This window comes from Melanotaenia boesemani, chromosome 2 (genome assembly GCF_017639745.1).
Source record: "Melanotaenia boesemani isolate fMelBoe1 chromosome 2, fMelBoe1.pri, whole genome shotgun sequence".
NCBI classification, from domain to species: Eukaryota; Metazoa; Chordata; class Actinopteri; order Atheriniformes; family Melanotaeniidae; genus Melanotaenia; species Melanotaenia boesemani.
The window spans coordinates 32484739-32512346 of NC_055683.1; the positions used below are offsets into that span (position 1 = coordinate 32484739).

At 37.6% G+C, this 27608-nt stretch overlaps 1 protein-coding gene across 2 annotated transcripts in view; it reads right to left on the reverse strand.

Moving 5' to 3' along the window:
* The window catches only part of asic2 (acid-sensing (proton-gated) ion channel 2), a 480215-nt gene that overhangs the window by 23086 nt on the left and 429521 nt on the right, over window positions 1-27608 (reverse strand). For both annotated transcript variants that reach the window (XM_042002156.1, XM_042002149.1), the window contains 2 exons: window positions 21452-21602; window positions 5040-5167 (listed from right to left, as the gene is read on the reverse strand). In XM_042002156.1, the coding sequence (XP_041858090.1) occupies window positions 5040-5167; window positions 21452-21602 (279 nt within the window). The remainder of the gene's footprint in view (window positions 1-5039; window positions 5168-21451; window positions 21603-27608) is intronic.

Below are 27608 nucleotides of genomic sequence, written 5' to 3' on the forward strand. Positions count from 1 at the left end.
TGTTGACTTTAGAAGGAACAAGAAACACAACACTGGGCATTGTTCAGAGAAGAATGCTGCACAAGCTGCTTGAAATAATGGAAAAATTCCTCACATCCTCTACACAACACAGAGAAGAAAAGAGTGTGTTTAGTGTGAGACTTCCTCAATGCTCAAGTCTCGTCAAGTCAGAAAGATACCAGAGATCATCCCTGCAAGCAGTCATCACCCTATGGAACAAGACAATATCTTCTTCTAATTAATTATTATTAAAAAAAAAAACAATAATTAAAAGTAAACTTAAAAATTGAATGGAAAAACATTTCCTTTTTAATTTTTTCAAAACTCCATTCACCTGAAGGATAAATTTGAAGATAAATTAAGTAAGCTGACTAAACAGAACATCAGAAAACATAATAATAATAATAATAATAATAATAATAATAATTATTATTATTATTATGTTCACTTTTGTCCAGCTGGCAATAAAAAAAGAACAACATATGTACTTTTTACACATGTGAATTTAACCTATGCATTTAACCCATCTGTATGTCTGAAACACACATACAAGGATTAATGAGCACACAAGCCAAGCAGTGTTTAGCTGGAAATCCCCCCTGTGAGGAGCAGCTTAAAGGTTGTGTGCTTTTGTTCTTCAGCTGATCATAGTGGAGCCCACTTCCTACATGTTTTTTTGCCATTAAGAGAGATAAACTGGTGACCTTTTCTTCCAAAGAGCCTCTACCACTCATTCACAGCTGCCTGTTTGTCTTGATTAGTGGCCCTGACTTATCAGACACTGCTGAGGGTTTCCCATGTCATCTCATGCATCTTGCAAGTATCCAGTTGCATGCCAAGATACACATCAAACCTGGAAAAAATCTCCATCATTCTAGCACCAAACAATTCTGAAGTGTGACGTGAGTATTGTGTAAGAATACATTTTTTCTTCCATGCACTTTGTTGTGGGGAAAAAGGATTAGGAATGGGAACTGAAATTTTTACACTTCATCATAGAGGAAACAAACTGTCTTCATGCACTGATAACTGTGATGGTTTTAAAAAGAGTCACCTTATCTGGCTCCTCTCGATGTGGAGACACAGTGACTCTACTCTGACCCCCTCCCAGATGACCCTATCTTTTAGGAAGAGCCCAGACAACCCGCAGAGGAAACTCATTGTTGAGGGTAGGAACGTAGATCAACAGGTAAATCGAAATCTTCGCCTTTAGGTTCAGCTCATTCTTCACCATGACAGACTGATGCAGAGTCAACATCATTGCTGACGCAGCTCCGAAATTCCTGTTGACATCCCGCTCCGTTATTCCCTCACTCATAACCAAGGCCCTGAAATACTTGAACTCATCTACTTGGTGCAGGATCTTATTCTCAAAGAGGAGGCAACACGCCACTCTGTTCTAGCTGAGGACTACGTTCTTGGATTTGGAGGCGCTGATCCTTCTACCGGTTGCTTCAAACGTGGGCACGAACTGTTCCAATGTGAGTTGAAGATCATGACCTGATAAAGCAAAATCATCTGCAAAAAGTAGAAACCCAATCTCGGGTCCAGCTAATTGGACCCCCTCAGATCCCTGGCTGTGCCAAAAAATTCTGTCCATGAAAGGAATTAACAGAATCCAACACAAAAGGCAGTCCTAATGTCCAACTCTGACCAGAAATGGATCCGACTTAATGCTGGGAATGTGGGCCAAGCTCTGTACAGGGACTGAAGGGCCATCAGTAGGGGGTTCAAACTCTTTCCCCACAGGAATCTTGGAAGGGCACGGTCAAACGCCTTCTCCAGTTCTGTAAAGCACATATTGACTGGGTGGGGGAACTCCCATGCACCCTGCCCTGCCATGGTTGACCATTCCAGGATGAAAACCATACTGCTTTTCCTCAATAATATAATCGACTATCCAATCGACCCTCCACTCCAGGACCCCTGAATAGACGTTACTAATGACAATGAGAAATGTGATCCCCCTGTATTTTGGAAAAAACCCTGGTATGCACACTGAACCAAATAATCACTGTGAATAGCACAGACCTGAAAATAGTGTCTGCTTTATATCACATTGCCAGGATTTTAATTTTGGATCTGTTGAAGTCAAAATAAAGGTTTATAAATTTTATTCAGCTTCAAAAAGGCAGAAACACACTTGTGTGGGCACAAGTAAAACATTGAAAGCTTGCATGATTGCTTAAATGAAGAAAGAAAGAAAGAAAGAAAGAAAGAAAGAAAGAAAGAAAGAAAGAAAGAAAGAAAGAAAGAAAGAAAGAGTGATTGTCGTGTATACTAAACTGACTAAAAACAAAAAAGTTAGTAGAACTTTGTGGCCTAAATTCATGAAATTGTGTAAACAGAAATATGTTTAAAGGTTAAAATGTAAAATTGTTTTGTCTTCATTGTTTTCTAGGTTTTTCTACTGTCAATCTAAAATGTATTTGCATTAATGCAATGAGACAGTGACGTGAGCACAATGTAAAATATCACTTTCATATGCTCTCGTTTTCTTTCCATAATCTCACCCTGTCTGTCTCAGCATTGACAAGTTGATGGATGACTGCTCCACAGACTCATTCTCTGTATTTATTGTATTTCCTCAGCAGCCATCAGCTTATATCCATGGCGTCTGAATTCTTATTCCAAGCCTCCCAAAATAGACCAAAACCAGCAAATAAGATTGAATTTATTTATCTGATACAAGATGATGTAACATAGCCTGCTGTGATTAATCATTTCCTCCATGCTAATTTTATAATGTGTTTAGGGGGAAAGTTACTCTTCTTGTATTTTTTTAATATAAATTTTAATAATTAAAAATTAAGATAAGAAAACATCCTCTAACCCAGTCAGCATGGAGTCAATGTTCATGTGGACAGGACAAAGGACTGTTGGGTATGAGGCCAGATCAGTCTCAATAAGAATGAACTCACGCCAGGTGTTTCACAAATGCACACGCTCTGGTTTGCATTCGTATTTCAGAATCGGAAATGCACACGCTCTGGTTTGCATTCGTATTTCAGAATCGGAAATGCACACGCTCTGGTTTGCATTCGTATTTCAGAATCGGAAATGCACACAATCTGTTTCACAAATGCACACGCTGTGGTTCACAAATATAATTTTGAGGCACACTTGTAAGATTATACGAATTGCTGAACGTGCATTTACGAACTGCTTCTCATTTGTGAACATCTCTGCATTCGTGAGAGAATTCTCTGCGGTGGATTTTGAGACTCCCCTGACGCCGCAGTGTAACGAATCTCACCATTGGTTGACTAATCTGTCAATCAAATTTCCGAGTGTGATTGACAGATTCATCAGTCAATCAGTTAATTCGATAACATTACATGATCTACAACGAGGGAATGTAAGATAAATGTGTTACTTACAGGTTGTGATTGTTGCGTCTCCTCCATGTCTGCCCGCTAGTTGGACTTTAACTACCATGCTCAAATAGCAGTATTAGCTCTGCGACAGGTCTAAAAGTGTGGAGAAAATGTAAGTAGCAGTATGATTGGCTGAATGCAAACACACCTGATTGACTGATGAATCTGTCAATCACACTCGGAAATTTGATTGACAGATTAGTCAACCAATGGTGAGATTCGTTACACTGCGGCGTCAGGGGAGTCTCAAAATCCACCGCAGAGAATTCTCTCACGAATGCAGAGATGTTCACAAATGAGAAGCAGTTCGTAAATGCACGTTCAGCAATTCGTATAATCTTACAAGTGTGCCTCAAAATTATATTTGTGAACCACAGCGTGTGCATTTGTGAAACAGATTGTGTGCATTTCCGATTCTGAAATACGAATGCAAACCAGAGCGTGTGCATTTGTGAAACACCTGGCATGAGTTCATTCTTATTGAGACTGATCTGGCCTCATAGTTGGGTCATTACCGCAACTGGTTTAAGTTGACTGAGACGGTCAGGATTCAAAATTTGGACGAAGAAAAGAATAAAGTGGGGGACCTTTCAAAGAGGGAATCCTGATAGCCTGGGATGAAATTTTTATACTCATAACTTTTAAAGCAAGGATTTCTTCGAGTACCTCCGAATGCAGAAGTGTAGTCCTTCCCAGCAAAACGAAGCAGAGGGAATTCCTCTGCTCATCCAAAGAGGAATTTTTCATAAATAAAGATCATTGTACAGCTGGCATCTATTGTGCTGTTTGGATGGGAAGCTGCTCCCGAAAGACAATGAGAAGCAAAGTTTTTTTTTCTTCTTTTTTTTAAAAATGCATTGCAGTTGCTTGTATGTTTGCAGTTTACTTCTGCTTCCCTCAAGGCCTTCAGACAATGAGCTGGTCCTGCACATATCAGAAACACTGACAGCCAAGGCGAAGAAGAAGAGGAAACAGAAGCAATTTCATAAACGAGAAGGAAGTGAATTTATCTTGACAGAAGCCTCTGTGCTACCACATTTGGACCAAACAATGCGTTTCTAAAGCTAAGCTTGAAAACAGGAAGAAAAAGAAAGAAAGAAACAGAGACACAAACTGGGGAATTGTGACAAAACTAATAACAGCAGTGACCTGACAAGGCTCATGGAGACCCAATAGGAAGCCGTTCAGTTCAACAGTGAAGAAACAAAATGAGTAGAGCTTGTTCAACCTGAGCAAAGAGGATAGAAAAAAGAAGTGAAAAACAACTGTATGAAGTAGAAGAAAGGTGACAGAGAAAAAGCTATCTCTTTCAAAAACCACAAGATGTGTGCGTCTGTGAGCCCTGTGGCTTTAACACTGGCTGCCTGTGATGGAACAAAGCCTGGGTATGATTGAGTGGCGCTGTGATTGTGTTGGGAACCTCTCTAACAGAAAGGTCAAAGCATATGACCGGCATGTGTGCCAAGAGTCCACAGAGGCCAACTGAGTTGTTGGAGATTAACACATCCACACATACACACACATAAAGTCTGTTATGGCAGGTTATTTATCACATTATTTTTGAGCCATAAACTGAATGTGAGGATTGATGGTATAAAAGAGCAAAAGGAAGAGAGAAAAAATGCTATTAAATGTGCATCAGTGAAAATTGGGGACACCTACCCTCTGCTCCTGTGTGGCCACAAATGTCTGGAAGCCAGGGGCCACGCCGAAGCCAAGTTCATGAACGAATGGAGGCTCCGCCTGGCTGTGGATCTGCACCCGCACACCTGCTTCAAAGGCTGTATCCTCTGCAAGGAAGACAAAAAGATAGTTAGCTAATTTTTTAGAAATATGCAAGCAGGGACAAATGTTGGCTCTTTGACGGATGGAATTATTCTGTTAAAAGAAAAGAGGAGGAGGGAAAAAAAGCTGTTAATGCTGTCAAAATATGAATTTCATGTTTGGGACAACCTTTTAACAGCAATTTCTGGGGCTTTCAACTCAAACCCTGAAGCTTTAAAGATTCCCTGTGTGATAAACACACACACTTTCAGGCATCCCGTTCGTTGTGACATCAAACATGGGTAGTAAAAAAGCTTGGTGCTGACTCCATAGATGAAAGAGCTTTTATCCTTCCATTTAGAGCGCTTGTATATGTGTACACACACACACACACACACACGTACACGCATGCAGGACCACGGAAACCATAACATTTGGGCACAAAGAAGAAGTAGTGTTTGCAGGAATCAATAAAGTCCTGACATTCAGTGGTGAGCGCACACACATCCAATCATGGCTTTCCCCTGCCAGCTGATCGGGCTGATACCTCGGGGTGTTTTCAACCAAGACGATGGAATTTCTCAACAGAACCTGCCTCACAAATGGACAGGTTGCACACACAGACACAACAGCATCATCCCATCATGATGCACTCATAAATCAAACATCCACAGTGACGGATGTGGCGACAGCTTGGTTGCTTTCATATCAAGGAATAACTTAACAGATCAACTGGGCTTTTTCTGGACTGTAAGAGCATGCAGGTGTTGCCCATGTTGACGGGAAATAAATGTGTTTGCATGGTCACATTATCACATTATGACCATGCAAACATAATACAATTATTGATGAAATGAAAATTATGGCTAAATAGTTCTGTTTACATGGACAAATATTTCTTTAATCTAATTGAATTCAATTTGATCAGATATTCCAAATGACATTTGTCACATAAACTTACAAAGTATAAACATCAGACTGCATGGCTTTAATATTGGTAATATAATTAATTGTGAAAGAAAAGCCTGAAGTGATGGAGAACACACAGACAACATGTTAAGAACATGTAACAAGAGTTATATGAAGGTAAGAATATTTATACTATCAACAATTTACACTATTTACTCAGAGGCTATAACAGGTATTTACAAGTTGCAACCAGCGCAGATAACGTCTCTTCTACAACTGAAACTCAGTTACACTACTTTGCATCATGGCATGCAGGTGTCAGAGTTTTGTGTTTCATTGTTCGTTTTTTTACATCTTCCCCACAACTGGTACAGCTTTCCTTCAGGAGTCAGCTGCACCGCTGGATTGTGCTGCAGCCACTGTTTTCCTTCTTAAACTCCTCTCTAAGTCCCTATACTTGCTGTGGGTCCACATACACGTCAGCTGTCATATTTTAGGTAAAACACATTTTTTAAGTAGTTACCTGTAGTGCAGTCATTGCTGGATCTACTGGATCCACTCATGTATAAAAACATGCTTATGTCTGGAAGAATTTTGGCCACAGGCAGATCCATCCATTCACAACTGTTACTGGCATTTGAAGTAATTTCTGCACCCATCTTTACCACCAGATGTGAGTAATTTTTACAAACTGTAGCTTTTAAGCTAGTCTTGTATTGTAAATCATTCTATTACAAGGTTAACTTAAAGTTAGGTCATGGGTAAGATTAACATTAGCTTCAGAAAATAAATTAAGTCAATGAAGACCTCTGAGGTCACGGAAATGTGTGTTTCTGTGTGTATTTGTGTGTAAAATGGTGTGAAAGAAACATCTGCTGTGTGAGAGAGATATTCAGAGTCCATGCTTCTGAATCAATCAGACATCAAGGAATCAATGACTGTATGCTGTGTCTGAGTCGGTGCACATCTGAATGTGTGTATACCCAATGAAGTGAGCATGGGAAACTTACAGATTTTATGTCTCATAGTTTATGTATTGAGTGGATTCACTTATATGGAACTGCTTTACAGCATCTGGCTGGGAGTGACTGGAGACACGGCTGCTGCACACTTTGCTGGTATTTGCCCACATTATGCCACAACCATGTTAGTTAGATCTGCAGCTGATGTTTCAGCAGTTAGAACCATTAAAAATCCCCCCAAAAGTTGCCATTTAGTGGGATTTTAAACTTAAAAGTGGCCATGGTGCTGGTTAGTGTGATGCAAATGGACTATTCAAACAAGCAGAATGCATTTTGTGTATGTTGTACTTAAACTTTTGAAATAAACATCTGCATATTCAAGTAGTCTTAGAAGCTTTAATTTGGCATGTTACCGGAAATATCACTTTATTCAAATATTTCTTCATAATAGCTGCTAGAGAAATACACCATTAGCAGCCAAAGCACAGTTAGATCTTACATAATTAGCCACTGTTTGTCCAAAGGCAATTAAAAAACCATAAAGGATGCATATAACCACACTGAGTGACAGATTCCTTCATTAAAACAAAGAGAAAGCAGTGTAAACACAACCCTGACCTTCGCACAACATGGAAATAGAGATATTACCAATTCATGTAGACTCTGGTAAGTAGCTAAAGATGTAAATAAACACAATCTGGTATTCACTAAAACTGCATATGTTGTTGCAAACAGGACAGATGACAGAATCTGCTGAAAAAGAGAACTGGTAGCAGCTGCTTCTCTCTGTACTTGTGGAAAAATGAACTCAAATTAAATGTAATCCAAGCAAAGCATTTAAAAAATGACTGGGGGAAAGAAAAAGATTAGTTATATAATGATGTGGAAAAAAAAAAAAAAAAAAAACTTGGTGGAAGATCTCACAACTAATTAGATGACCCGGTAACAGGTCAGCAATGTGGTTAGGCTTATAGAAGAAAATCTGGCTGCGTCTTTAAGAAGTGAAGTTGAAAAGAGGTTCACCACTCTGTAATACACTCTGTTCATACACTGTGCTGACTTAAACATGCTTTTTTTCAATTTAGATTTCATAATCTTCAGTACATATTGTAAAGATATTTGAAGACTTTGTGGAAATCTCTGTACACATGGGACAAAAAACAAAACAAAAAACAAAACCAGTATAACATGCTAGACCCTAATAATGCTTTAAAAATATATATTATTTTGTTTAACAACATGCAGCAGTGGGATTGGGGTTGAAGAATGTGGGTTCTAGTCCCTGGTGGGTCAACAGGTCAACAGAAACCCCTCCCAACTGCTCCCCGGGTGCTAAAACATGGCAGCCCACTTCTCTTTTCTACATCTAAAGATGGTCAAATACAGAACGGATTTTCCCAGTTGCGATTAATAAAGTAAAATTTTTTTATTATTATAAATCGGCTATAAAACATATAAAGTATAGAACATACTGAAGAGGGACTGAGGTAAAGGGGAAATGAGATCTGATATTTTTACTATGTTATTGATGCAGTATTCTGCAGAGTAAAATCTGAGGGAACATCCGGCCTGTTGTAGATAAAGATTAGCTAAACAAGCTCTAAACAATCAGGATAGTGAAAATCTGAGGGGATGGTATAGATCCTCTGAGCCATGTAGGTTGTAAGCATATGGTCCACGTATCTGAGAATTTGCAAAAAAAAAAAAAAAATAAAAATAAAAAAAAAAAAGCTTCCATTACATAAAAGGTTTTAGTGGCTGTGCACCAGCTGTTGATAGAAGATGTTCTCCGATTTTCAACATATATATTTTGTGTGGGTTGAAGCTCAATATGATGCTGTGTTTTCAAAGATGAGATGACATATTAGCAAAGCAAACTGCTCACTGCTTCTCCCTTGCTGGAAAAATAAATACAATAAACATCTGTCTGCTTGAATACTGGATGAAGATGTGTTGGCAGAAATGATGCTGTAAAATTAGAAGAACTGGGAACAGACAGAATGTGATATCAAGCAAAAAGATTTTCTGCAAAGAAACACTTGACTTATATTTAAATAACTGTGCTATAAGTAAACATTTAAGAATTAGGGTGACTATCTCAGTGTCATAGCACACTGCAAAATAAATCATGTAATTTCCAACCTTTTTCTCAACTTAACCAAATCCTTTGCATTCCCTAAACCTTGATATGACCTGTGGGTTTTTGTTAGGGTTTTCTGTTGTAGTCTGTTTAGTTTCTGTTTTTTGTTGTTTGAGTCCTTTGTCTTGTTTCCTGCTTCATTTTATAGGTTTATCCCTTTCTGTATTCTGTTCACTTCACCTGGTTTATTTAGCTAATTGCCTCACCTGCTGTTCATTTTGTGATTAGTTTTCTGTGTATATATCGACACTTGGTTCTCAGTTGACTGCTGTTGGATCATTTTCAGGAGTTTCAGACTCTGACTGCTTTTTTGTCCATTTCATTCTCAAAATGAAAATTTCTTTCATTCTGGAAAAAGGCTAACTGTACAACATAACATAAAAAAAAAGAATAACAATAAATAAAACCAGTGATCACATCCCATTGATTTAAGTAAAGCAGCGAGGCAGATATATAACGTATTTAATGACCAAAACCACAGATATTCCTACTTGGCTTCCTCTCCTTCGCTGTCATTCTGCAATGGGATCCATTTCCACACCTCATCCACCTTGGACTCTAAAAAACCTGGCATGTCCAATGTTGGTCTTGGAGGGCTGCCATCCTGCCAGTTTTAGATGATTCCTGGTTCCAACACACCTGATCCAAATTAAATAGATGTCCTTAACAGCTTGTTGTTAAGTTCTGGCCAAGCCTGTTAATGACCCATGACTCAGTCAGGTGTGTTGAAGCAGGAAACATTTAAAACTGGCAGGACAGCAGCCCTTTAGGACTCGAGCTGGACATCCTAATGTGAAATGACACCTTGAATCACCACCACTCAGTCATTCAAAGTGGAAAGATTTCAGTATGGTGTCATTTTTATTTCTGTGTGCTGATACAAAAATGAATAAGTACGAGGAGGACTCATTTCATTGGTCAAGAACACGGGTCAATAGTTTATATTTTGTGGTTATTTGAGGCGATCCCTGTGCTGGACATAAATCAAATAGAGGAAGAGCCATTTAAAGAGCAAACACAACTAGGAATTGTGGGTTACTCATTATCAGTGTGGCATTATGTGATCTGAAGCAAATAAATGGACAATTCAGTCGAGCAGAACACATTTTGTCTACGTGGTACTAAAACTGATTTTTTGTTTAACCTAACAAATGCCAATTTAAACCCTGCTCATTAGGTTATGAAAGTAAAGAAGGGATGTGTCGATGCTTTGCTGACATGTTACAGAAACTGGAACTGTAAAATATTTTGTATTTCTGCTCGATAAATCGCTCAACATCACTAATGAAATAAAAAGTTGTTCGAGCTTTAAGTCGCACCTAATTAATCCACAAAACACCCAACAAAGGATGATAAAGACATTGACAATATAATTTTGTAGATCATCTTTTCGGGTGTAAAAAACTAGAAGTAGACTTTTTTTTTGTCAAGGCAACAATGCTCCAAGCAAAACTAAAAACATGAGACAATAATCTCTTCCTGAGAGAAAATGAAATATCCACAAATAAACATCTCTCTGAATGAAGCAGACCTAGAGATTGTGTTTGAGTGTGTTTCTGTGTCTCAGATCAGATCAAATGGAGATCTATGTGCTTATTTCTGTTCCTGTCAGTCCGGCTGTCTTTATCAGAAGATAATCAAAAAGATTGGGATTAAATGATGTTTTGTTTTATTTGACCATGTATTCAGCATGATCAAAAACACCTCCATAGATCTGCAGTTAGATTCTGATGATCAGACTCACTCGTCTAGATTAAATTATCAACAGCTCTCTGCTACTTTGTATTAAATGCATTAAGTTATTTTTCAGCATTACAACTGATTCTTCTTGTGGGTAAACATGAGGATGCACGAAGAGGCTGGAGGTTGTTTCCCCAAAAAACATGAAAGGACTAATTTTAATATCTATGCAGACATGTTTGCAGCTAAGACGTCCTCTGTACCTTCCTAGCAAACACAATTAGAAGCCTTTCCTCAGCAGTAATTCACAACCGCTCCCTCCTCCCTCCGCTCCACCTTTTCCCAATTACTGTCACATCCAGGATTGGGTGTGTCAGGCTTCATAAGAGCTCTACCTTGTGTGATTATTGTGTGAGAGTGATAACTGAAAGGAAAACCCAGTTCAGCTGTTGGTGAGCTGAAGCTAAATTTGACTGAAAAGTGAACACAACAAGCAAATCATAAAAATTCATTTTAATAACTCAGAGCTCACTCACACAATATGATTACAGACTGAATTTATTTGACCCTTCATTTTATTTTTTTCATTTTACTTAAAGGGCCCTTTGCATGTTTTTCCATTTTTTCTAACTTATCTGAAGCTTACAAAGATAATCCAAGACTCAGTAGAGAGAAACATGTATGATCTATTTCTATTTTATTTCTTTTTTGTAAGCAGCCTGGCAGATATCACATCATAGTTCTCAAATTTTCTAGATAGGGCACCTAACTAGAGACTACACATAAAAAATGATGTACCTGCTCAACAAGGAATTAATGATCCAACACAATTTCTCAGGCCATGAAAGTGACTCTTTTCCACTTCCTTAAAGACTCAGCAGATACAGGTGATGTTTTTTTCTGGCCAGGACCACAGCCAAAAAAATCATTCATGGAAAACTGTCCTATGGACGAAGCTCAGTATGACGTGGTTTTGCATGAAGACTGAAGCAAATAGTCCATTATTTATAAGGGACGAGTCTAACCTAAAGTTGTAGGTGAAACTGATTCAGATGTCTGTGTTGTTTGGGCATTTGTTCTATGTAGACATTTAAGAGCAATGATCATGACCTAACAGTACTTTATGTTAATATAGTTAGTCACACAAGCAGCCATAGCCATGCATTTACCAAACCCCATACACATATGTTTATATAGGAGCTGTTTAAAAACTTCATGGGCCACAAGAGGAGTGGGACAATTCCCGGTGTCCCGGTAACTGATAAAAAGATAAAAAGTTACAGTGTTCTACACTGCCCTGCCTGGTTCTAGCATCCACCTACAGACAAAATTATTTATTCTTGTCAGTTGTTGCTAATAGGTGAATGCAGATTAGTCAGCAGCCTGGTCAAGTCTTTTTAAGATTAATTAATAGAGCAAGCACACAGAGGTGGAACAGCTGAGAGGAGGGGGAAAGTGGTGGTGCAGATGGACTCAGAAAAAAAGGAAAAAGGAAGCAGAGAGGGGCCTTATAAAAAAATAAGCACATCAGGATGAGGGAACGTTCTGATCTTTTCTAAGTCCCCACCGGTAGCAGCAACAGACTGTTTAATAAATGCGTAATACCGGCGAGACGACTGATGATGAGCTACAGATTTATATCTGAACATAACATGATGATCACTAGTTGAGATTCTTCATGACCCTTTTTATGTAGCTGTAAAAATGACCCTCGTACTTCCTGTCAAAACTTCATTCTACCGTTGCAGGATGGTTACACCTCCTATTAGTTGAAACATAAAGTTACTGGTTATTCCAGCCTTGGATATAGGCTACAGGAGGTTTTTTGCTACTGTGACTGCTTGGTGTATACAATTACTGTCTACATATGTTCTTGTCCAACTGAGAAACAGCTGTAAACTGCCAATGAAGAACATTTTATTAGTACAGGTTAAATGCTAATAAGGGAACCTGTTGGCTTAATGAACGTGTCAGCATGTTTATCTGGTTGTAAATTATGTGAATGCGGCGTTTTATGCTTGCTGGTAAAATGTGTGATGTCTGATGTTTTTGTTCTCAGCTTCATATGGAGTGTGTGTATGTGGATGTGTTCGTTCACATAGTAATGAAATGGCTTATTTTACTGAATGAAATATTTGGTGGGTCATGCTGAACTGAATGTACTTCCACAAGTGAGTTTCTGAATGATAAAGTTTGGGAACCCCTCTTAAAGCTTAAACTTATCTTTTTTTTTTTTTTTTTTAAATTTAAAAAAAAAAAAAAAAAAAAAAAAAAAAAAAAAAAGCTTAAACTTATCTAAGTTGAGATGACTTTCATTGTCTAATATAAATAAATAAATGACATCAGGTGAAGCTGCTGTTGACCACTTCTTGTTTTTACTTTTGTAGCAGACATTGTTGTTGGTGTATTATATGTGCTTTGGTAAACTGTCATCTTAATGATTAGCTTACAAAATGATAAAATCATGTTGTTTACATCAACCTAATACCACCATTATTATAAGAGTCATGTTTTTACTGTTGCATTGAACCTTTTTAAGAGAGTAAAGAAAAGTATAGGACTAGCTGTTTGTAGTTTTGTGTTAATGTTAGTCTAAAATTATGAGCTTTGGTGATTACTAAGCCCATATGTGTGTATATGTACACTCGTATGAGTATATGCATGCAGTATAGGATCTGGGGTGGCCTTAGTCAGTGTTTGACTCCTACACTGACTTTGTGTCCCAGGCCGGCCCTGTCAAATGTTAAATTCAATTATAGAGATGGACCTGTATAAGAAAACAGTTTTTTAAATTATGCTAATATATGTTAATAAATGATCATTTTAAAATTAGTTTTTTTATTTTTCTAAACATTTGAGTCTTTTAAAATATATTTTTTTTTTATTTATGTTAACTGAGAGCCATGCCACTCAATAAAAACTGACTGGTCACACTATTTAAAGACCAAATGAAAGCCTACTGGCACAATGGCATGTTTACTGCTGCTTCAATACCATCTGCGTGGTATACAGCATGCTCACACGCATAAAGTCACCCTTTCCAAATCCATTCCCATATCTCATTGGCAAACAATATGGCTCCATAAATACAAAGCCCATACATCTTACTAATCGGGCATAAAGCTCCAATAAGGAGCTGCTGGAGACATATGTTTCTCCAAAAATTTTGAAACTGATATTCATCCAAATTCTTAAACTTTTCAAAAGAAATTAGAAATTCAAATGAGCTAAATGAGTGTTCCACTGAAACTTTGCTTATTATGATTTATGAACCACATCAGTGGTTCAGACATGAATTGCTTGAAATGAATTTGACATTTACAGAGTGATTATTTATATCTTGTAATTAGCATCAAGACACAAAATTGAAAAATAAAAATCTGGTTATTTTTCTATTTTCATTTAACTGAGAAAATGTACTGTAGACTGTGGTGTTGAGGACATTTGCATCATTGTAGATAAGTTTGCATTTAACCAACATTTCTATGTGTGCACACATGTCTAGTCTCATGGACCTTTATGGGGCCTGGCGGTGCATTTCCTGTTACAGTCCTTATTAGATTTACAAGAACATGGGATCCATTATTAGATTAACACTGATATAAACAATTCAGTGATTTATTAAATCTGATAGATTCTTTGTAAGACTTTCCAAAGAACATAGATATGTAGTTCTTGTAATATGAGGCCCAGGGATCTCTTTTATGACACAATTCGTGCCATCAAGGGTATACAGAGTTAGAAAACAACGGTCTCACAGGAGCTGAACCTGGGTCTTCACGATTAACATTTTCTACCGTTACTGTATAAATAGAGACTTTCTTGTAGTTCCAAAAGGTGTCACAATCAGCGAGTCACATATCCCTTATCAACCAAAGTGGTTCTAACACTGGTTCAGGGCTGGTGCTAGAGATGGTTTCTGAGCTGGTTGTAGCAACTGGTTTGGTTTTCTGCAGCCAAGGGGCGACTACAGAGCAATGTTATCCTTCCCAAAAACAAAAGATTACATTGTTTGATTTATTTCCCAGAAACTGATTTAAATCATCATTGGTGTAGTTCACCGGTAGTAATGTATGCTGATAGAAACAGGATTTATAAATTGTTCAAGATGGATTTACACAAGCCGGTTGACTCTATTATTAAAGGTACAGTGTGTAAGAATTACTAACATCTGTTGGTAAAGATGGGCAAATAAGGCACAGTCGTGAATGTATAGATGGTGGCTAAAAGCCGGTACTGCAGTTTTAAAGCTCAGAGGGTTCTCACTTCACACACATTTTGTCCATTCAGAGATACCGTAGTAAAGATGGTGACACAAATATGGCAGCTTGATACAATTTTTCTTAGATGGATGTAAACAGCTTTTTCTAAAAAATATAAAAACATACCAGTTAACATACCAATTACAAGCTGCATCTTTAAAAAATAAACCAAACGCAACCTGAAACAGTTTTTAAATGTCGCATTTAATTGCTGTTTATAATTCCAGCTGTGAGCGGTAACTGTTGGTGCTGTTTGATGCAGCATATTCAGATGTTGTAGCTAAAAATAGCAAAACAGCTAATAGCTAGACCATCAAAAGAACACAGAAATGATGGGTTTTAAACATAAGGTCGCAACACTTAGCTTATCTGGTTTGTTTCCATAACTCCACACTCTGAGTATTAGCAAAGCGCTGACAGTGATGTTAGACTGACTGTAAAAAAGTACTGGAACAACCTACCAGAGATGCAAACAAATTGAGCAAAACTAGTTTCGAGAAGTCTAATGTCTTAGACTAAAACCAAATTGTCACAACTCACCAAGAAAAATAGAAGTTAATATGTTGTTTAAGTGTTGCTGACAGGTGTATTTGAGTTTTCCTTTTTCATAAACATAAATGGTGGTTTACAGACAGGTTGAAAGGCATCCAGAGAAACACTGTGTTTCTGTTGCTACACCACAATAATAGCAACAAATGTAGGTATTAGATGACCTCTGGATTCTGGTGAATGTATAAAGGAAACAAAAACCTGCTGCCATTTGTCCCTGCCAAAGAAAACAACTTTATTATGCACAGAAATAACACAATTCTAAACTTCCAAGAAGCAGTTGTTACACAATGAATACAAGTCAACATCAAGCTGAATGGATAAGAGGATCAAGGACTTTGTACTCAGTTTAAACATGTTTAGCTAACTGCTGTTCCTTTCAGCTTCTCCTGAAAGCGTTTTTTTTTTTTTACCATTGCTTTGATTTAACAGCAGCAGACTGAATAAGTGCAGAGGCAGGGTGAGATTTTATCATGCTCTCTACTGCTTGCTGGACCTCACTTACCCGTTTGCCACATAAAATCAGAGCAAAAGCTTGAAGTGATGGGTAGATTATTATTGTAAAATATAAAACAGAAAGGAAGGGAGTCAGGAAGCTCAGAGTTGTGGTGGTTCTACAAGCGTTTACCTATACACACCTGAGCTGTAAATGACATAAATCATGACAGGTTTGCTAGAAAAACAAAATTCAGAAACAGTAAAAGAAAAGCTGCTCTGAAAATATCAAAGTTTCGCACAAAAAAGAAGCAATCAGTGAGAGAGGGGGCTCCAACAGTGCAGGGATATAAAGAGTGAGATTAAAAACATGTTGCAACATGCCTCCTTGCAAAGAAATGATAAGACCGAATTCAAAAACTGTATACATCTACCAATCTGCATCAATCCTTCAGTAACGCAGTCAGAAAAGAGAAATGGTGTGTGAACACAATATAATTGGATGCTTGGGAGCTCTAAAATGTTGGATTGTGCTTTTAGTTTCTGTACATTAGTGCAAACTCGATGTAAAACAAAACGCTAATATGTGGCTGATTAAAAAGGAAAGGTGCTTATCTGAAATTAGAAAAACTGGGACTACATCTGACTGCATACAATTTGTCGCTTTGCTTTAATTATTCAATATGCTGGAAGGTTTTCATATCTTCTAAATTTAATAATCAGAGGTCCGCATGCAAATTTCTCAGATAAATTATAAATTTAACTTTCTAAATGTTCAGATGTTCTGGTGCTCAGTGAGCCGTCATCTTCGGGAAACGTGAATGTTTCTTGCAGCCGTCTGTCAATAGTCTTAACCATTTTTCCCCCCAAGCTCTTTTAACTTTGCAGAATTATATTTGCAATGTCAGATTTCAGATCTTACCACATGACTCACTGCTGGCCAGTTTGAAAAAGTCTGTCTTCTCCTTTTTATAATAGTTAAAGGTTTTTCACAGCACATGCTTTGAGTCAATGTCCAACCAAAAGACCTGTGACCCTCATCTCAGAGCCAGTTTTCTAACACTTCTGGTCATCATTTATTTTAGGACATTTAAGCATCCAGTAGCATTAGCATTACATGATAGCATGTACTGAAGCCCATTCTTTTTCTTACTGGCTTAATTTTACATTACCTCTGGCTACATGACATCATCCCTAGAAGACTGGCTTAGCCATTAAAGTTTTTGTAAACACCAGATTTCAGACCTAAAGTAAATGAAGAATTGCTTCACAATAAGGTTCATGCGCATGTTCTTGATGTCTAGGGAGATCTGGGGACCTCAGAGAATGTATTTCTAGTCAAATATTTAGTTTCTGTTACTATGCATGAGTAAACAGGAGAAATGTGAAATCCCTTTTTTCAACACCATCATATCAACAATGACTCCATGGACAAGGACGCTATTTATAACTTTCAGCAACAAAATTATATCTAAACATTATTGTTGGCACTAAAATACTACATTGGCACTAAATTTAAACTCAACAAAGTTGTTAAGTAGTTACTTCTATTCCTAGTCTCAAAAATGTAACTTCAAAATTGTCATTGCAGCACCTGAGGCCACTGGATCCACTCTCAAATGAAAACATATTTATATCTGAAAGAATTTTGGCCACTGACGGCCACCGTCCATTCATAACTGGGCTTGATATTTGAAGTAATTTCTATGCCCATCTTTCCCACTAGATGTCAATAATTCTTACACACTGTACCTTTAAAAGTCTTACAGAATCACAGTTTTCTGACAGGTTGTATTGTCATCGCAATTTATATCAATGCCCCTTTTCTACATGTTTAAGTTTATTGACCAGTCAGTGTTTTATTTATGAGGGTTGATTTCAATCACAGGTACAGAAATCACCCAAATCTTAGCAACAGTTTTATTGTAACATGCTGTTTGGCATTAAATTCCCATGAAGCCAAGAATATTACAGAATTAATACAGAATATTGTGTTAAACACAGCAGCTGTAAATGGGAGCAGTTTCATATGCTGACATGTGGTTTGTGAGTTGAAGGTTTGATGTATAAGTTAAGAAACTTTAAATGGTTTTCTCCTATTTTTTCTGGCTAAAATTGTGTGCTAAAGAAGACTTGGTGTTATATGTTATATGTCATTTCATTATTTATGTGTTTATTTATACAATTTCATCTGAAATATTTGTTTGTTTGTCCATTAGTGTTCAGATTTGTTGCATGCTGAAAGTGAAAGCCATTGTAATATGTTATGGAAAGCACCACAAAGAGAGAATTCACTCATGACGCCAACACGTTCTGATGTTAGAACAGATTAATGGAACAACAACAATGTCTGAAGAAGAGCTACAATGGATGCTACACACCCCCTTAGACTCCTGATACATGTACTATGGCCACGTTAATATAATTTTTAGTGAACGTTGAGATCTGACATTCTTTATATTTTTTCAAATACTGATTTTAGCAATGTTTGCCTTTTTTAAGCTTGTGTCTCAGATAAAAAAAAGGTCAGCATATCTCTTGAAACCCTTGTTAGACCCTTCAGCTTTCCTTTAGTCTCAGGGCTATACAGATAATAAAAGAGTGAAGAAAAACCCTTGAGGATAAATCATGACCTGATTCTGCATCCTAATCACTTAGACAGATTGATTTTCTGGTGCTCTCTGCATAATTATTGACAAAAAAAGAAGTGAAAAAAATTCTTCTTGACAGCCAAAGACACGTCCAATCCATTTTCTTTTTCCTTCGGTGTGCAGTTTGGACAGCAGCAGAGTAAGGAGAGCTTGGTAACCAGGCAACAGACCATCCATTCTCTCCAACCATCAAAACTTTTATCAGTCTTGTTTATTTTTCATAAAACATAACATTTCTCACAATGTTTGACCATCATGATAAATTGAGGAGTGTCAGGTTTTACCTGCAGTTTCCTGTCTGTTAACAAATCTCCAGACTGACTGCTGGCCTCTGGATGATGGACAGTGTGAAAAAATTTTGGTTGCAGGAGGGGGGTGGGGTGTGGGGGGTTATTGTATGGTTGGATTGTAACTGGTGGGAGGAGATGGAGAATGAGTCCCTTAGCTGAGGGTAATAATGAAATCTGGGTCCAGAGTGAATTACATCCCTCTGCAGAGCTGCTTATTCCACTTTGGCTGCTGGATCTTCCTGATCTGCCCTCCACTTCACACCTCATTTGTTAATGTGTAGTTGCGCTGCCTACTAGTTAACTTTCAGTCTGAGCCACCATCTAGACGTTTGACACTTGCAGTGACATTAAGAGCTTCAGAGCTTTATTAAGTATACCTTAATAGGACCAGGTTGGACCCACCACACCCCAAAGCTGCTCTGTTGCATTGAGATCTACAGTGAACTCATTGCCATGTTCAAGCAAGCAGTTGGACAGGATTTGAGTTTTGTGACATGGGATGATGAGGGCTGCACAGTGGTGTGGTGGTTAGCATCACATCCTCACAGCAAGAACGTCGCTAGTTCGAGCCTTGGCTTGAACTGGGGGGAGTTGACATTTTCTCCCCATGTATGTGTGGGTTCTCTCTGGGTACTCCGGCTTCCTCCCACCGTCCAAAGACATGCATGTTAGGTTAAATGGTCACTATAAAATCCCCCATGGTTGTTTGTCTCTCTGTGCAGTCCCTGTGATGGTGACCTGTCCAGGGTGTACCCAGCCTCTCACCTGTTAAATGCTGGGTTAGGCTCCAGCTGCCCCGCGACCATTAATAGGTGAAGCGGTACAGATAATAAACGAAGATAATGATGACGTGATCAAGTGGGACTCTAACCCCCCAAAATACTGTTATTGGACAACCTATTCCACCAACTGGACCACCTCATGATGCTCAATCAATAATAAGGAGTCCAAAGTGGGCCAAGAAAATATCCCCAACACCATCACGCCAGCAGCAGCCTTAAACATTGATCAAACGCAGGATGTTTTCATGTTGCTTCCATCAAATTCTGACCCTACCATCTGAATGTGGAGCTGAAATCAAGACTTATCGGACAAGATAATGTTTTTCTAGTCTTGAAGCTAAGTTTAGGCTGGCAAGAGTGGCACTCAGTGGTCCTCTGCTACTGTAGTCCATCAGGACAGGCTTTGCGTATTTTGCAAGCAGTGCTCATCTCCAACCAGTCAACACACATTCTCCTCTGACATCAACAGATGTCAGATGTTAGCTTTGTTATGCTCTATTCTTATTACTATTAAAACAACACATGAAATCTTTAGTTTGTTAATGCCAGCTTTCTCATTTTTCCTAATCGTTGTTCTTTCCTGCTTCTTTGATGCTCATCAGGCCGAGGATTATAAAACTGTGATCTCTTTAGTGAATTTGTATTCATATTTTCAATCCAAACCAAAAATCCACTGTGGATCCACCTTACCTATTAACCAGATCTACAAATTGGTGATTTTTTTTCTTTTTTAAGTGTGAAAAACTCTGAGATTAAAACAGCTCTAAATGTTGTTATTGGGCACAGACTTTGCTTGCTGCATCTTTCTACACTTTATGTCTCTGAGGTTGTTAACCTGCAAATTGTAATTAAAATGAGTAACACAAGCAGAATCACATCATGCCACAGATCATAAACATTTACACCCAATATTTAGAGACTTTATGTAATTTACAATTTCTGGGTATTAAGTGTCCCCTGAGCAGATTTCCCCAAATCATCGCAGTCTGAATTATGGTCAATTAAAATATGTGAATGGAGAAAAAGGACAAACACAGGGAAAATAAAGTTTTAACTGGTTTCCATCATCTCTGATTGACTTTGCTGCAGAAGTGTGAAACCAGTGAGGTGAATCACACTGCAAACTGTGCAGAAATGTGTTTTGTGTGACATTATGTGATAAGGTTGAAGCTAATTTAGAACAACACAGGATTTCTCTGGAAGGTAGGTCTCATAATAGAGATACTGTGCTGGCCTGGAGATAAGAACAAGGAGAACTGATTCAGACATGGATAGATCTGAAGGGCCAGCTTGGCATGGGTGCACATCATGGGTGGATACAAATAGTGAAAAATAAAAATAGAGCTGGGGAAAATGTGTTATTCTTAAATTCATGGGAAGAAACATGGAAGGTTTAGTTAACTGTCAGCATGTAGTTACACATATATAAACAGTACACAATAATGAACTATCGTTGAAGGAAATGAGACAACATTTGTGTTTTAGTCGCCTGGCAACAGAAATCTCATGATATGTGAGTTGAATCTGATGGCAGAATTAATTTAGAAAAAGACAGAAAGCAAAAACAGAAAAATAATAAGAAGGTGATATTTTTCAGAATTCTTGGATCTTGGAAGGAGTGGAAAAATGTAAACTGGTTACCAGGCCTACCTGTGTCCCCCCAAACCGGCAGGTACTCATCCTGCTGGATGTCCAGCATGATCTCCAGGCCATTTCCCGTCCCTCCCTTCATGGTGGTACGCAGTGTCTTCCCCTCCTCTGCAGCATTGAACATGTAGCACTTCCCATACCTGGTGAACACCTGAAGAGAAACACAAAAGGAAGGCTGAGTGATGAGTCCTTAATCATCATACAAACAAACACATCAAAAATATCAGAGCCAGAAGGTGCTTAGAGATTTAATTATATTTACATTCAGATTTTTAATGTTACCGGGAGTCTTGAGCTCCAGTTACAATGCAAAACATAATTTAGTCAATGTTCCTGTTACTAAGAATACTTGAAGAAGTAAAATGAGTTTATTTTCTAGGAAAAGTGCCCAAAGTAAAACTTCAAACAGCTAGTGTGGTCTGTTTTAGTGACTCAACAGTACTTTTGAAGATCTGGTGTTTTTTGGAAGGAATTATAACCTTATTTTACTTTGAAAAGCTTGTCCTACATTAACACCACTGGTCCATTTTGGATACACTGCTAACCCTGAAATGTTTTTACAGCTTTTTATGATATATTAGTCAGGGGAGTATAAAGACAACAATAAAACCTTCAGCTTGTGTCTCTTCGGATTGTTCATTGTGGATTTTAGGGAACTTTTATTTTCCCGACCCAGGTTTAGGTTCTATAATTTTGTCTGTTGTGGTTAAAATGTTCTACTTTGACCACTTCAGTATATGTGTTTTTTTAAACATCCAACTAGTTTAAATGTTTTTTTGCAAAGTTGTGATGCTGAACGATGCGATGGAGAGACAGCAAAGGTCCCCTGGCTGAACAGAACAGTTCACAACAATTATTCTATAATTTGAATAAAAAGTTTTTTTTTCAGCCAAACTTGTCCTTTGATTTTCTTTTCCAGGAATCTTTTGGCCAAATTTCTCAAAAAGTTTTCTTGGGTTTTCAAACCTCAGCTTCACCTCTGTGTGACCTGAGCAGACTTTTCTGTTTTCTTTTACCTTTTAGTTTCACTTGGAGGACTAAGCAGAGACTCAGAGGAGTCCAACTTTTGAGGATTTATAATATTTATTAAGCTTAAAAATTAGAATCATCCTGAAAGCTGTATGTCCTCAGAAAAGAGTTAAGCCAAAACAGAAAGTAAACCCCAACTTGGACTCAGTCAAACAAGTCTTAGATCCTTATGTCTTGGTGAAAAACAACACATGGACTCTGTTTAACCCAAAGAAAAGTAAAGGAAAAGTTTAAAGTTTCCTCAGTCTAACAGAGAAGTATGGCCAAGACGGCTTTGAAAACATAAAGCTTTTAAGCAGGAAACACAAAAGAGGCTGAGCGCTCTGCTAAGAACTTAAATGCATCCCCATCTCATACAGCACAGCTGCTGCATTAGGTTTAAATACCGTCTGTGGGAACTTTAACGTGTGAAAACTGATGAACTTCTCTGTCTGAAATTGTAGGGAATGATAATAATCTTAGTTTGTGGCTTCAAAAGCTAAAAGGAAATTTGCCTCATGCATCATTTTGGAGATCCACTGGAGGGATGCTGCAGGTTCATTTTTAGTGATGCACATTTTAAGTATTTTATATAGTTAAGGCAACTTATCGGGCCAATTGAAAATTATTGGCTGTGATCTTATCCTGACATAGTAACAGCTTCCCTCCAGTTGACGGGGAGGATGTTCTACCAGGTTAGCTAAACATCCCCCCCCCCCACAAGTTCAGATACAACAAAACCAGTGAATTTCACCATCTTTCTGTCTTGTCTTTTTGCTTCTAAAGCTCATCATTGTTTTAGTGGAACAGTATGTGGGTCCTGATTGTGCTGGTAGAGCAGAGGTAAGCTAGTTTTATCACATAATGTTGATTTGACTTTGTTGTCCAGCTGAGTGAAAAACTGTCATGCTGCTCCTGTGCTACAGGTGTGAACTCCAGCAGAAACAGCTGTTTAGCTTTTCCTGTTTCTGCCTCCAGATTGTGGTTCGGAGACAAAGGGGAGAGGATTCCTCCTGGGCTGAAGCTGCAGCTAGCTGACGGGTCATCCTCTTTTAAATGTATTTCATGTTTTATGTTTTATTTACATTATATTTATTTTTATTATTTATATTTATATGATTTATATATTTCATGTTTTATTTATATTCAATGTTTCTACTTTTAGACGGTTTTAGGTAGTAAATGTTTGAAGGACAGGTTTGGCCATAAATGCAGTCTGCCACTTCACTTTAACAAACATTATCTACCAGAGAGATGTGCACAGCTCCTGTTTGGTCAAGATAAATAAATGAAGGGCCCACAGAAACACACAATTGACAAGTACATTGTCACTTCCAATGTAACCCTCTAAAAGCACAAAGAATTCCACCTAGAGTCCAGTAAATATGGCCAAACATTTCTGTCATGATGTGTATATGTGTGTGTGTGTGTGTTAACAGTTCCACAGCATGTCACCCATCTCAGATGTAATGTGATTTGACAAAAGTTTCTTTCTCCACCGAAGGCTTTTTACCACCAGCTCACCAGGAGCCACCGAGTGGCAGGAAAGGAATCTAAATAATAGATTGTATTAAAACTGCAGAGCGTTGCTTATTTGGAAGTGTGTTTTGCCCATTTCTCTCTCTCTGTGTGTGTGTGTGTGTGTGTGTGTGTGTGTGTGTGTGTGTGTGTGTGTGTGCGTGTAACATATAAACGAAACTGTGGTTGCGAGGTCTCTATTCATGAATAATAATAACCCTAACAAACATCCACTTTGATGTGATGGTGGCTGATTGAAAATAAGTGACTGGTGGAAGCAGTTTAATAAACAGTAGCAGTGCTATATAGTCCCCATTAAGCTAAATGAAATATTATAATATAATTCCAATGACTCAACATGTAATGTCTTAGAGGTTTTAGGTTGTGATCTTTTTAAGTTAAACTGTATTATAGGAAGGTTTTCCAATCTTTTATCGACTGTGCTAAATATTAAATGTGAGAAACACCTCCTTTTATGATTAAAAAACCAATCCATCACCAAAAACTGAAGCCTCTAAAACCTCTAATTAGTAAATAACATCTATGAACCAGTTTAAAACTAGACAAAGTTACCTCATTTTTAGCTCATGTCTAATAAATTAACATTTGGCTGCAGATGTTAAATAAATGTGGAGAAACATTTATTACCAGAGGGGTAAAGAAATTAAACAGGTGTTTTATAAATGTTTCGTAACTGTCTGTTTCTGCGACCTCACACAAAGCATGCAAAAGCTGCAGATGTTTCTCTGCACACAGACTATGTTGATTGCACCCATAAATTACCAGAATAATCCCACATAACCTTAAACTTATGGAAACTGTCAGATGGGCTCAATTAAGTTGCAAATCATGGGGTTTTAATTAATTAATTAAATTTTTTTTTTTTATAAAATATGCAGAACAAAGATAACAGGAATTCTTTCATTGAGTTGCAATGCAAATACTTGATAATTTCTAATTAACCAGATAACAACCAGACACAGTTAATGGTATTCATTACTTTCTAAAATGACCTTCAGCATCTTCAGAAGAATCACAGACATCATGAGGATGATAATATTCATCACTTTGAGACTAATAAATCAAACGAAATTCAAGTGCTGACTGGAACTTATTTTGAATTTTTCTGAAGGTGTAAGCATCCAGCTACTGAGAAAATGGCTTAATGTCATTGTGACAGGGGGGGAAATTATATGAACATTTAAAGGACAAAATACAACAACAATCTACATGTTGACATGATTGCACAGCTCTGGAGTTGTGCAGTCATTTCAAATCAAACTCTTTTGCTCCAGCAGTGGCACAAATTGTCCTTGACAGGACCCCTTGGTATTAAGCCTTTAGCATAACTTTCAATATCTTGTGGATTTTATGCTTAACTATAATTTCCTAAACTTAGACACAGATTCTTTAAATTCTAACTTAACATAAAACACACACCCCAGTCTCACTAGAGGATGTGAAACAGAACAGTTTGTCCACATGTCCAAACTGTAGATTCCAGGGTTTAAACCCGAGAAGGCAACACGTCCCTAAGCTGTTGTTTGCTAAGACACAATCAAGGTCAGATTACATAATCTGCAATGACGATTAAAAGGTGAAATCTGTGTGCAATGTGAACTTGTCTAACCCTAAACATACATGTTCAACTTGTACAACTTCTAAACCTGAATATGTTCATTAAATCTAACCCATACCAGGAATTTTAAACACCTAACCATTACCATTTATGGGTGAGAGCAAGATATAATAAAAAAATGAAAGGATGAGTCAAGAAAAGTACAAAAGTGAAACTAAAACATGAAGCTGGTTGATTTTTGTGCATCAGCAGACTAATGCTTTCCGCCATTTCTTCTCTTGCTTTATCTGGTGTTTTTTCTCAGTTCAAAAGTCTCAGCGTCGTCGTGTAGGACAGCTAACGATATTTATATCATGCCATCTGCTGGCAACATCAAAACAGCTTCTGATTAGGGAAATGTGTAAAAAACTGTGCAGTTTTCCAACATTGTTCACTGTGGAGCAACATATCAGTTTCACATTATGATTACGTTGAAAGATAATAATTAGTACTTCCATACTGGTTGAACCACGTTCACACAATTCATCACCTCCCTCCTTAACATCCATTTTTTGTAATTTCTCAATTAACAAACACTCCACGATTATGTAGGAGCATTTAAAGCAATAATATACAATACTCCGTATTTCTGACTTGTTTTGATGGTATGCTGACATTCATTACGTACATTCATGGAGCCATTGTTCCCCTGTAGTGTCCTGAAACTGAGTAACTGAACTTCATAACTTTGTGTTGCAGCCCTGGACATCACATTCAAGCTACTGAATATAAACATGTGGTATGGCAAAGAACTGCAAGAAGACATTTTCATATAAGAGAAGAGTCAACATCAAACTGACTTTTGCTGGTTGGAAAGAGCTCAGAGAGGAGACAGGATGCAGGATAGACATGTAGAATTATTCATAATTAGAAAGTACGAATATACAAATTTTAAAGGTGCAGTGTGTAACAAAATCAAAGATCAGCAACAGAAAATTATTTATGTATCTTTAATAATTGCTTATATTGGTATGTAATTACTTTGCTAAAATAACTGTTATGCTTTTATTCTATTAGAAGAAGGGTAGGCAAGTGGTCCTTGAGAGCTGTTTTGCTACTCTAACACACTTGATTCAAATTAAATGGATCCAACAACTTACCAAGTTCTGTATTGTGACCTAATAATTTGAATCAGGTGTGTTGAAACAGGGAAACATCTAAAACATACAGGACCGCAGCTCTTTAGGCCAGAAATGGCCCACCCCTTTCTAAGAATGAGCCAATATTGCTATTGTCGTGGGTTCACAAACATGTCAGCTTCCCTACATATAATAGTTACTTGTACTGCAGTCATTGTTGCACCTGAGGCCACTGGATCCACTCACAGATGAAAACATGTTTATGTGTGAAAAAATTTAAATTAAATTTAAATATCAGTAATTCTTGCACTCTGGACCTCTAAAACATTTCATTTTCCAGCAGCTAATCTGAGCAACTTTGTTTCAGGGATTTAAAAGATAGAAAAGTAAGTTCTGAATCTAAAGTCTTTATTTCCATTGAGACCCATCAGTAAATCAGATCATAACAACATCACATGAGTCATGACTCAGCATTTGGCAAATCTCTGAAAAACAAAGAACATGCCTGCATCAGTTTGGTACTGCGTTGCTGGTTCTTTGGATGTTGATGAGAACTAGTGCACAACTGAGAACTAAAATGATTCTCTCTCGGTTGAAATAAGCCTTTACTCATCTTTTAGAGAAGCCAAAGTCTTTAACAGCACAAAAGTGTTTCACAGTCACAACTGGGACTGAGATAAAATCGACCAATGATGCATAAAAATTGTTCGATTTTCCCTCCATGACTGCATCTCAAATGACAACGGGCCTCCAGAAGCAAAGCATTAGACCATCAAGCTTGAGAGAAAAATGCAATAATTGTTAAAGGAGTTTGTGTTAATAAAGATGAAGAACTGGCTCCAGTTAACCAAAAGTAGGATTTAGACATCCTAAAATTTTAACCTTTGAATAATTAGGATTATAATTAGCATTTGTCCTTTGAATTTCCTGAGTT